The following is a 10,700-nucleotide window of genomic DNA, read 5'->3' as shown; positions in this document are numbered from 1 at the left end:
GAGCAGCTCGGTGCTTGGGTTGAGCGAGCAGCCCCAGGGGGGCTGATCTAGGCCGAGCTCTGCTGCTGCCGGTGCCCAGACAGTTGCAGGAAGGCCAGGATTCAGTACTTCAGTGTCAGGGAAGCGTTGGGAGTCGCTCGCCAGAGGTGCAAGCACACGAGCAGCCCACGCTCACCCTTCTGTCATTTGAAAACTTACTCCCTAGCAGCTGTTGTGTTCAAATCCTGCTCTGCATAGGGGGGGAAAAAAAGCCTTAAAAGACAGAGAGGATGTAACAGCGAATGTAGGGGACGAGGCCACCATGCTGCACTTTTATAGCCATGGAGCTGCAATAAGCTTACCTTTCTCCTTTTTTGTCAGAGTGTTTGATGTGAAAAATATTTATAGTGCTGTGTAAAACAACATCCATTCTGTTCGAGTGGTGTAAAAAATAAAATCACACTTGTGAAGCTGTGTGCACTCCTGAACTCAATACGTGTCACAAGTGACCACCATGAGGAAGCGCGCTGCTGCGAGTGCACCGCGGACAGCCGGGCTCACAGCGCGGTCCCAGCGGAGCCGCGCCGTCTGTGGAACCCCAGCAGCGGCAGCTGCCCCCCACCCCCCTCCCTGAGTCTTTCCCTTTGGCCATTCAAAACATCCTCCAGAGTTTGGTCTTACACTTTATTAAATACAGCTCAGGTGCAGAAGGCAGTTTATTCGTTCTCCTCGCTGCGCAGCCTGGCGTTGGGATTGGTGATCTTGATGGCGAGCTGAGCCGCTCTCTCCACGATTATCTTCCGGTTCTTAGAGGAGACGTTGTGAGCAATCTCTGCGCAGTACGACCTGCGGGGAAGCACGCGGGCGGGCGTCAGGCTCGGCTGCAGCGGCACTGACGGCAGACAAGGCAAAGCGCTCCAGGGCCGTCCCGCCGGCAGCGCCCAGACACAGCCGAGCACAGAAGCGTCACCGCACGACGCCTGCCGCCAAGCCCGACCGTGCTGGCCTGCAGCAGGAGCTCCCCTCCAGAGCAGCTCAGCCCTTCCGCTTGCTTTCTTGCGAAGGAACAGCCAGTATGAGGTAGTTTTTAATGGTGCTAATTATTACTCTATTTCCTACATCTCACCCTAACTGCACTGCCTGTTTGTGCCCTGACCCCGCGCTGAGGGGACGGGCAGCCCGTCGGGGGCGGCAGAGCACGAGGCAGGCGGCACGCAGGCCCTGTGGACTTACCTGTTGCTCATCATGAGCACTTCCAGCTCTTTGACGTTGTGGACCAGGAACTTTCTGAACCCCGTGGGCAGCATGTGCTTTGTCTTCTTATTGCTCCCGTAGCCAATGTTGGGCATCAGGATCTGACCCTTGAACCGCCTGCGAACTCTGTTATCAATACCTCTCGGTTTACGCCAGTTGCGCTGAAGAAATGCAGAAAACATTTAACGGTTACAAAACCAGACAGGCCTGAAAACACCTGCCCCAAGGTAACAGCTCTAGCCAAAACCCATCTCCAGAAAGATACCATGCCAGGCTGTTCCAGCAGCACGGCCCACTGCCTCAACACTGACCCTTTACGCTTTAATTCACCATCAACCCTCAGGACAACTGTGTCCATCTGTCCCAGAATTCATTCTCTAACAAATCTCCAGTGACTTTTTACCTTGATCTTGACATAGCGATCCGACTGATGGCGGATGAACTTCTTGGTCCTCTTCTTGACGATTTTAGGTTTCACGAGAGGTCGGAGGGCAGGCATGGTGCCTACGACAAACAGAACCGCTATGAGAAGGGAAACCCAAGACACAGGCGACGTGTAACTGCGCTTAGAGCGCGTGTAGCAGACTATCTTCCGCTCGCTGGCCACTCTGGAGGCTAGCGAGGGAATGGGTATTCATCTGCAGTGGCTCTCCCTCCCGCCTCCGAAGCTGGAAGAGCACTGAAAGCTCTCCAGATGCGATCCTGGGAGGTCGCGCGTTGCTCAGACTTCCACACGCCGCCGCGTTCGCAGCCGCTGCGTTCCCCACCCGTTACTCTGCTGCCCTCCCAGCTGCCCGACGCCAGCGCGGACGGACAGACCGACAGCCGTGCAAGGTTTGTTCTTAAAGCTCAGCTGACCGGGACTCACCGAAGGCAATCCTCCGGCAGCCCGAGCCGCGCCCGCCCCCGGGGGGCGCCGCGCCGGCCGGGGCAGCCCTCCGCCACCGGGGGTTTGGCCTACGCTCGCCGCTTCAGCGCCGCCCGGGCCCGCCCCGCCATCGCCCCGCCATCGCCCCGCCATCGCCCCGAGTACGGCCCGCCCCCACCGCCCCCAGCCCACGCACGGCCCCGCGGGAGAGAGGCCCCGCGCCCGCCCGGGCCGGGCCCCGCTCTCCGCGGCGGGCAGCCCCCGGACCGCCGCCTCGCCGAGGCCCGCCCGGCCCTGCGGCCCGTAGGGGGCCGCCTCCCCGCGCCCCGGGGAAAGCGGGCGGCTGAGAGAAGGGAAGGGATGGGAAGGGGGGGCGGCCGCGGGGGGCGACGAGGCCGGGGCAGCGGCCGCAGGGGGCGGATGGAGGCGGATGGGACTCACCGGTTGCGCGACGGCGCCGTCCGCCACAGGCCCGGCCGAGAGAGAGAGGCGGCGCCGCGCGCAGGGGCTGATGGGACAGCGGGCGGTCCTGCCGGGCGCCCGCCCCGCCGCGGCTGCGCAGAGCGAGCACCGGGCCCGCGCGGGGCACCGGGCCGCCGCCGGGAGGTGGCGCCGGGGGTGGGGGGTCCGACCGGCGGTGTCGCCCCGAGGGAACGGATCGGTGCTTCCCCCCGCCCCGAGCCGCGCGGCCGACACGAGCCTGCCAGGACCTGCTCACGTCACTTCCGCCAGGCTGTGCCCCCGTAGGCACGGCTTCCGCCAGTCCCGCTGGGCGGGCGGACGCCACCTGGCGGCTCGGCGGCGCGCCCCGCCCGGCCCCGGGCGCCGCGGCCCGGGCACAGGCTGCCCGCCGGGGCGTGCCGGGGCCGGGGCAGCGGGAGGGAGCGCGCCGGCCTGCTTCTGCCCGCGACCGGAGTCCCCGGGGCCGTCCCCGGCAGGGCCCGGAGGCCGGGGTCTCCCTCCGCCCCGACACCCACACCGCGCACCCCTCCGGCCCCCACGCTCCTCAGCTCTGGCGCTTGGCTCGTGCCCGGGGAGCACCGGGATCGCTGCCTTGCACAAAACACCCGGGCTCCCACTGGGCCAGCCGAGAAGTGTATTTTTTGCCTGTCCAGCCCCTCCGCCTTCAACCCGACGGCACGGTTTGAGCCCCTCGGCCCCCCCCCAGCAGGGCCCAGCCCCCGTGAGCTGACCGAGGGGTCACAAAGCCGTGCGCCCATCACGCACTGCTGAGCAAAGGTGTGGGTCCGAACGCAGCTGCTTTTGCCAGAGCTGGAACAGCTGGATTCAGGTAGGTGCTTGCTTTCGACCGAGAGCAGAGATCCATATGGCTGTGTTGGATGATGTGGCTTGAAGCCAAGCCGCAGGGCCCCCTCCCGCATGACACTGGCCAGACCCCGGCCGGGTGGTGACGGCTCGGGCAGACGGCTGTGCCCCGCAGGGCTCTGGCCGTGGCAGGCACTGGCAGCCCCGGGGACAGACAGCCTGTCCCAGCCCTTGACCCACACCCGAGCGTCACCATGACAACAGTGCAGCCCCACCTAGTCACAGCCTGGAATGAGAAAATGCTACAAAAACCAGGCTACTTTTATTAAAAGAATACAGAGATTTTGAACACTTCATCACAACCACGACCGGAGCAGGTCACGGTTCGAAGGAAGCACTCGACGCTGGGAAGGCTGCCGCCCAGATGGCCGCTGCACAGAGCTGAGCCGGTGAGGGCTTTTTCAGTCAATGCTCAGCCTTTCCCGGTTCTCCCAGAGCCACGTGTGGTACACATTTAACTTGTGGTCCTGCGGCTGCACCTAAAACACAGCGACAGTGTTTAACGTCCACTGAAATGCCTGTTACAACACCTCGCCGCTCTGACGTGCCCCCCGCAGCTCCCCACACCCCGCCAGAACAGCCAAGCGCCGCGCGGCAGCGGGCTGAGGCTGGCAGCCAGGGAGTGCAGCGCTTGGTCAGCACTGGAACCACCCCTGCCATGAACCATGAGGGGGTCCCACGCCAGAGAGCAAAGCAGCCCCTCGCCTGCCCCGGGGCCGTCCCACGACGGGGCCCAGCACAGCAAAGGGCCCACCAACGCTGCTCTCGGCATGATGACGGGATCTGGCCAGCAGCAAACGTAGGGAACTCGGTTCTTAACTGGAGCGGGGGAGAGACTCCCATCCCCACATCAAGGAAACAAGAACATGGTGAAAGTGGAAAATGACAGAAAAAAAAAAATAATCAAGATGACAAGTATTCATTACAGGTTTGGACTTGTAAAAGGCACATTCTGGGAATTCAGCCTTCTAAAGATATAAAATTTGCTATCTTTTTATTTTAATCCAAGGGAGTTGATAGGTACGAGCCCAACACCCCCAAAGGACAGAGCCCTGCTGCCGGCAGCGCGCTGTGGACCAAGCCCTGGCAGCGCGGCCGCACCACCCACCTCCTTCCATTCGTTGACACAGAAGATTCTGTAGGAGTCGTTCCCGTACTTCCCGATCCCGTGCAGCTCGATGGGGTACTTCCACTGCTTGCTCAGGTACTCATCTGCAACGTACAGTCACAGGCTTCACTGCCTGCAGGCAGGCAGGTCGCAGAAAGCGACTCTGGACAAAATCCTGATTCTCTGCTGCTGTAACACATCTCCGCTTTGGAACATTTGAAATGAAAAACACAGGTTTTAGCTATTTCCTGGTGAAAGTAGGTGATGAATCCCTATAGGGTATATCTTAAACACCTTTTAAACAAATCACTGAGGGTGAGTTTTAACTGAATCTCTCCTCAGAACACACCAAGGAATGCTTTCATTCCAAGTATAGAAAATATCAGAGTCATAAGAAAAATTCTGGCTGGAAGGGCCCTCTGGAGGTCACCCGATGGGAAACAGAGCGGAGCCACCTCATCATAGTGCTGCAAAACACTAAATCAGTCTTGCAGGTGTTTGGATATCTTTTCGCTCAAAGAAGTCTCCCCGACAAAGGTCTCTTGCAGAACTCACTAGGTGTGTTATTTCATTCTCAGTTAAGACAACAGGACCGGCAGGTTTGCATATATAAGACCAACATATCCCAAAGTTGCATAAAACAAACCACCACGAATATTTGCAAAGAGAAGGAAAAGTCGCAGAGCAGTGTCTGACAGCAACGCCGCTGGCCTTGCTAGCGCGTTAGGCCGTTCCGCAGACATTCAGGGAAACCTACCTGAGAACTTGATGATCGTTTTTGCCCTGAGCTCATAGAGGCCGAGAGGTTTGAGCAGCTCTGACATTTCTTTCCAGTCTGCAGTCCTGGCTATTTCAGGAGAAGGATACTTCTTAAGGAACTCCCAGAGCACAGGAATTGCCATTTTACCTAGTGAGAGAAATCATGAACAGAAGACTGTGGAGGTAATTCTCTTTTCTGATTATCTACGAATGCTTTCTGAAGTGGGCTTCTTCTGAGGCAAGAGTTACAAATTAAAGGTGGGTGTGGTTTTTGTGTGGTTTTTTAGTTTTGTTTGGGATTTTTTTTTTTTACACTGAGACAAGTTAATTTATTCCTTCATTAATACCATTATGAAATGGCAGCTGTTCTGACCCTATAACATCACCCCAATATTTATACTACATAAAATTGTATTACTCCATTTACCTGAAGTTTTATTGAGAAAAATGGTTGCAATGAGAAGTTTCCATGGATCATGAAAAAGCGTTTCTTGGACCAAATTAAATGGAGAACGTGGAGGAGTCCATTTTCTATAGGCCTTCCTTCTGGGCGGGCTGGGAGCTGTACACAGAGGCAATACAGGAACATTTATTGGGCAATAAAGGACGGATTTACCTATTTAGATGAAAATAATTTAAAAATAAAACCTTTTAAAGCAGATTAACCTTTGTGGGGGCGCTATATGTGGATGGAGCAATGGCAATTCACCCAAAAATTTTACAGAACTGCAAGGGACTACGCGTCCCCGGCACAGACTGCAGCAAGAGCCAAGGCTGCCTGCGTGTGCCCCCATGTTCCATGTTAGTATTTTCTGAGGAGAGGTGCCCTCCCCAGCCACCGCCACGCTCCTCTCCAAATGCAGAGCAGCAGCCACAGGTACAGGGCTTCCCCCGACAGGGGACACACCTCAGTGGTCTGAAGAGAACCTCCCCAAAGCCCATTCACCCCATCACCCCCCAGCTGCCGAAAGAGCTGCCGAGGCATTCGAGTCCAGCCTGACTGGCTGTTTGCAAGATACAAACCACCGAGGTTTAAAACGGGACAAGATCAGCACTGGTGCAGGAAGCCGAGCTCTCTGATGCCACCTAAGCATGGCCAGTCCAAAATGGGAAGAAATTTTCCATAATATCACTTGATCTTGAGCCATCCTACTCCTCCCCCCATAAAAAAAGATGTATTCCCCTAAAGAATATTATACCTTCTTTACTGTATTTACTTGAAAAATATGGACTTGTTTTCCTCCTATCCACTTGTGTTCGTGGGATAGACTCTTCTGTAAATAAATAAAACTTTAGCATTGAAAAAAAACCATGTATTTTGCTGTCACGTTTCATACCCCATTTCCACTTTATGTTGTGACGGAAATACTAGGATTTCTTGCAGGTGTACAGAACATAAACATGCTTTAGATTCACTCCAGTACTCTTCTGTGCTTTAACTCTACAAAAAATATCTTCAGAAGATAAGCTGTTACTTTGCCACAGTCTGAGAAAACAGATCCGAGCACATGAAACAAGCTAAACCTAGCTTTTTTTATGAAACAAACTGACCAACCGCGCAAAAACAATACAAGAGTTAGTGCAGCAAAGGTAACGAGCACTGTTTTACACTGTACAGCTAAAGAGATCAGTAGAGTAAGTTCCAGTGGTGAATAAATCTGCATTAAGTTAAATGCTGTTGGATAAAGAAATGAGACAGATTCAGGCATCAAAGCAGCTTGACCCGAAACAGAATACTTTGCTTGTACGGTTAGGAGAGGCCCCGGCAGAACGTTAGGATAATATTCTGCTCAAAACCACACAAGTACCTGGTGGCACTTTAACTGCTGTGAAGCTTTTCATGTCACACGGCTGCAAGACGTTCGCATCTGTTTCAGTGTCATATTTTAAATCCTGGTTACCTGGATTCCCTCGACCTTTCTCCTTCCCTACTTTCAATCCATTGGTTTTCTCCTCAGATGTTGCAGAGGACGCGCCATTAGAACCCGTCTCCACACGCTCCGCCTCTGCTCGGCTCTCCAAGTCCCTCTGCGAGCGAGCCGTCACTGACCTTAGTGGTGTGTCTGACTGTGCCCTGGACACTTGTGACAGAGTTCTTCCTGCATCCGCAGGGGCTGCATTCTGGTCACCCACGCACCGGCCGACAGCGACACACACGTCTGCCTTGCTACAGACTTTCTTGGTTTGAATGCCCTCAGTTTCCTGTTTGCTACACAGTGTTCTCTGTCTTTTGTTTTGGGCATTATCTCGATTCCTCTTTTCTGAGCTCTTGCCAGTTTTCTTATTCCGAGCACTTTTTTCACCTGCCCCCTTTTTTCTGGTTTTCAAACAGTCCTCTGCGTTTACGCCTCTCGCGATCAAATCGTCGCTCTCCAGAGTGGACGTAATGCCGCCCAGGTGTTCACTTCCAGCCTGGATGTTTCCAATTCCGTCCCCTTCACCACTTGGTGCGCTGCAGCCTCGCACGCGACTGTGACCCTCCTCACCCTCTAAAACAGTTCCCGCAGCGCTTGTGCTGCACCTTTTTGCCCTCGAGCGGGTACTCTGCTGGTGAGGAGCTGTAAAATCAAAATCTTCTACCTTTAGTGTCGCCTCCCCAGTTTTCTGAAAATACTCCGCAAGTGCACGCTTTGACCTTATCTTATTTCCTTCAGGACTGTGGCAAGAAGGAAAAGCAAATTAGTGATGACTTACTCATTCTCTCGCTCTTCACTTCAAAAACTGTTCTAGTGTTTAAAACCCCCAAACGACAGGAGCAGCTGACACAGCGATGCCAAGTTTCTGCGCCCTCCCCCCCGAGCTGCCAGCCCGCCCTGCAGGTGCTGGGCGCGCCCCCTCCAGAGCCCCGGTACGGCAGGGCCCGCGGCACCGGGCGGGCGAGGAGCGGGGTGCCCGGGGGCGGGCGGCCTTTCGCTTCGGGGCCCCCCCGGGACCGGCCCGCCGCCGCCGCGCCCGGCCTCACCTGACGAAGTACACGTCGATCCTGCCCGCCGTCCGGCCCGACCGCCGCCGCCTGCTCGCCTTCTGCCAGCCCCCGGGGGCGGCACAGGGCCCGGCCGCCGCTCCTTCCCTCGCAGGGCACCTCTCCGCCGCGGCATCGGTGCCCCCGCCGCTGGGGTCGGGGCTCCCCGCCGCCTCCACCGCCAGCCCGTCTCGGCTGCGGCCCGGGAGCCTGCAAGGGGAAGGAGACGCCCGGGTAGGGCTCTGCTGGGAGCGGAGGGCTCCGCGGCGCGAACGGGCCCGGGCCCCCACAGGGATCCGGAGACCGGGACCGCCCCGCTAGCGAGCGCGGCTCCCCGCCCCCGCACGGCTCCACCGCCTACCCGCCGGTCGCCGCCGCCATACTACCCGTCTCCGTCACATGACGCCCCGCGGCACCGCCCCCCACGTGTGCGCGCGCCCCGCCGCCGCTCCCGCCTCCCGCCCTGCGCAGGCGCATCCCGGCCCCAGCGGCGGGCGCCCCCTGGCGCGGCGGCGGGCCGGCAGCCCCCACCCCCCCCTCCAGGCGCACGCGCGTTGCCCGTGGCGCCGGCGGGGCGGCTGTAAACAGGCGCGAGGCGGCGGCGGCGGCGCTGAGGCGGGACGGGCCGCGCCGCGCTGCGCTGCGGGGCCAGGCCCGGCCCGGCCCGGCCCGGGGGATGCGGGCCGCGCTCACCTGGCGCGACAGGGCCGAGCACTGGTGAGCGGCCCCGCAGTGAGGCGGCCCCCGTGCGGGAGCCGCGCCGCCGCCCGCTGGCGTGGCTACGGGCCGGAGCAGGCCGGGCGGCTGCGGCCTGGCCGTTGCCCCCTTTCTTCCCCCCTCCCCCCCCCCCCCCCCAAGCACCGGGCGCGGTGGCGGCCCCTGGCCCGGCTCTGAGGCGAGGGGGGTCCTGAGCTGGGTGTCCCCTCCCCAGCGGCGCCCCTTCCCCTGGGCGGGCCGGGGCAGCTGCGTTGCTGTGGGCTCTCGGGCGATACCGGTGATGCAGCGACGCGGAGGCTTTTTTGGGGTTGTTTTTGCTTCTTTTCGCGCCGCGTTAGCCCGGGGGCCAGCAGCCCGGGGGCCAGCAGCCCGGGGGCCAGCAGCCCGGGAGGCGGTCGCGGGGGCTCCTGTCGGCCAGGGAGTCGTCTCAGGGCTCGGATAAGCTTTCAAGTATACAATTAACATTTCTTGTTACGTGGCATCTTTGACATTAAAGGAAATATATTTTATGCCTACTAATATGAGGTTTTCTTGGCTTTTTGTTTGTTTTCTTTCTAGTATTTATGATCTTGCATTCAAACCGGATGGGACTCAATTGATAATTGCTGCTGGAAATAGACTGCTGGTAGGGAAACTTTTTTTTTACCCCCTTCCATTTACAGCTGTATGAATGTGATTTCTTTCACATTAACTTATGAATATAACCTCTCAAAAATCCTCTTATCTCTATTAGTCCAGCCTCATATCTACATACATATTAATGCAGCCTAACTGTGAAGTGTTCTGAAGCTTTTCAATGCTTCTTACCAAGTTTTAAGCTCTATTTCCAAAAGTAATGAGATTTAAGTTACTTGCATCATCTCGTCCTATCGCACCTCACCCAGTGGTTTGAAATCCATTAACCTGCATCCAAAGTCAGCACAGTAGCACGGTATACAAATACTGTGTTGTTACAAGTTTCATGCAAATCTTCATGGAAAGGGGAAAAAAACTCAAATTGATGTCCCTACTTTGTGGGAAGCTTCAGCTATAACTTTTTGCGGTTCCCTGGGTCTTCTTGCCTGCAGTTAAGCCATCAGCAAGAGCAGCTCAAGACCACGCTGCTCATGGGTCCTGCAAAGCTTTCAGATGGGGCAGGTGTGGATGGATGGATGGTGTGATTATAGAGATGTAGCTCAGGACAGCAGGCTTTATTATTTTTAGTGCTCACAGAATGGTATATTTAGTGATGGTCCCTTCCAGTAATTTATTACATTTAAGCATCTAATGCAGGGAAAGAAGTAAAACAAGCTGTCCAGATGAGGTGTTTGGAAATCGGTTTTGTGCATGTTGCTTTCTAATACTGAGTCTTCTTTCATTCCCAGCAGTATTAGGTTAAGGAAAGCTGCTTCTATGCTTCAAAACATTTTGTCTTGCATGGACTGTGTGCTATGCAAAAAACCAAATGCAAAAGAAAGTGTATAATCTCGGCCTTCAGTGATTTTATATCCTGGTCTTCACTGGAGGATTCTTATGTATGTTTCTTTGTATGTTTTTGTTTTCCCCGTTTAAATAGGTATACGATACTTCTGATGGAACCTTAATTCAGCCTTTGAAAGGACATAAGGACACGGTATACTGTGTGGCTTATGCTAAAGATGGTAAATATGCCTTTGGGGGAGCTTTGTTAGTCTAGTTTGTAAAGTGCGTATCTCCTGTTTCTTATAGCCAGTTGATAAATAGGGAAA

At 56.4% G+C, this 10,700-nt stretch overlaps 3 protein-coding genes and 1 non-coding gene across 13 annotated transcripts in view; 1 reads left to right on the top strand and 3 right to left on the bottom strand.

Moving 5' to 3' along the window:
* Positions 1–649: 649 nt before the first annotated feature.
* RPL32 (ribosomal protein L32) lies at positions 650–2,773 on the bottom strand. The gene is made up of 4 exons (XM_064453393.1): positions 2,543–2,773; positions 1,637–1,737; positions 1,213–1,394; positions 650–825 (listed from the first exon to the last, which is right to left on the bottom strand). Exons 2-4 carry the CDS (start codon positions 1,730–1,732, stop codon positions 696–698), a joined length of 408 nt encoding a protein of 135 aa, XP_064309463.1. The 5' UTR covers positions 1,733–1,737; positions 2,543–2,773; the 3' UTR covers positions 650–695.
* LOC135314145 (small nucleolar RNA SNORA7) lies at positions 1,807–1,945 on the bottom strand. The gene has a single exon (XR_010373614.1). It is a non-coding gene; the product is annotated as a small nucleolar RNA SNORA7 (small nucleolar RNA).
* An 897-nt stretch (positions 2,774–3,670) lies between the features above and the next one.
* Positions 3,671–8,752, bottom strand: MBD4 (methyl-CpG binding domain 4, DNA glycosylase). 7 transcript variants are annotated; one of them, XR_010373271.1, is made up of 8 exons: positions 8,618–8,752; positions 8,257–8,466; positions 7,103–7,950; positions 6,494–6,568; positions 5,722–5,856; positions 5,293–5,442; positions 4,536–4,740; positions 3,671–3,906 (listed from the first exon to the last, which is right to left on the bottom strand). XR_010373271.1 is itself a non-coding variant. In XM_064453387.1 (8 exons), the coding sequence occupies exons 1-8, from the start codon at positions 8,731–8,733 to the stop codon at positions 3,829–3,831; spliced, it is 1,716 nt and encodes a 571-aa protein (XP_064309457.1). In that variant the 5' UTR covers positions 8,734–8,752; the 3' UTR covers positions 3,671–3,828. The 7 variants fall into 7 exon arrangements, 6 of the variants coding, with proteins under 6 accessions (XP_064309457.1, XP_064309458.1, XP_064309460.1 ...); XM_064453387.1 differs by having other exon boundaries at positions 4,536–4,639; XM_064453388.1 differs by having other exon boundaries at positions 4,536–4,639; positions 6,512–6,568.
* Positions 8,753–8,813: 61 nt separating this feature from the next.
* The window catches only part of IFT122 (intraflagellar transport 122), a 33,726-nt gene continuing 31,839 nt past the window's right edge, over positions 8,814–10,700 (top strand). For 2 of the 4 annotated variants that reach the window (XR_010373270.1, XM_064453384.1), the window contains exons 1-4: positions 8,860–8,875; positions 8,915–8,973; positions 9,532–9,598; positions 10,529–10,613. Coding sequence is in view for 2 of the 4 variants with exons in the window: in XM_064453384.1 (XP_064309454.1) it covers positions 8,933–8,973; positions 9,532–9,598; positions 10,529–10,613 (193 nt within the window). In the remaining 2 variants the exon portion in view is untranslated. Of the gene's footprint in view, positions 8,974–9,531; positions 9,599–10,528; positions 10,614–10,700 lie in introns of those variants that run through there. The other 2 variants (XM_064453386.1, XM_064453385.1) reach the window with 2 other exon arrangements.

This window comes from Phalacrocorax carbo, chromosome 6 (assembly GCF_963921805.1).
Source record: "Phalacrocorax carbo chromosome 6, bPhaCar2.1, whole genome shotgun sequence".
Lineage (NCBI taxonomy): Eukaryota > Metazoa > Chordata > Aves > Suliformes > Phalacrocoracidae > Phalacrocorax > Phalacrocorax carbo.
This window is presented reverse-complemented; position numbering and strand designations above follow the sequence as displayed.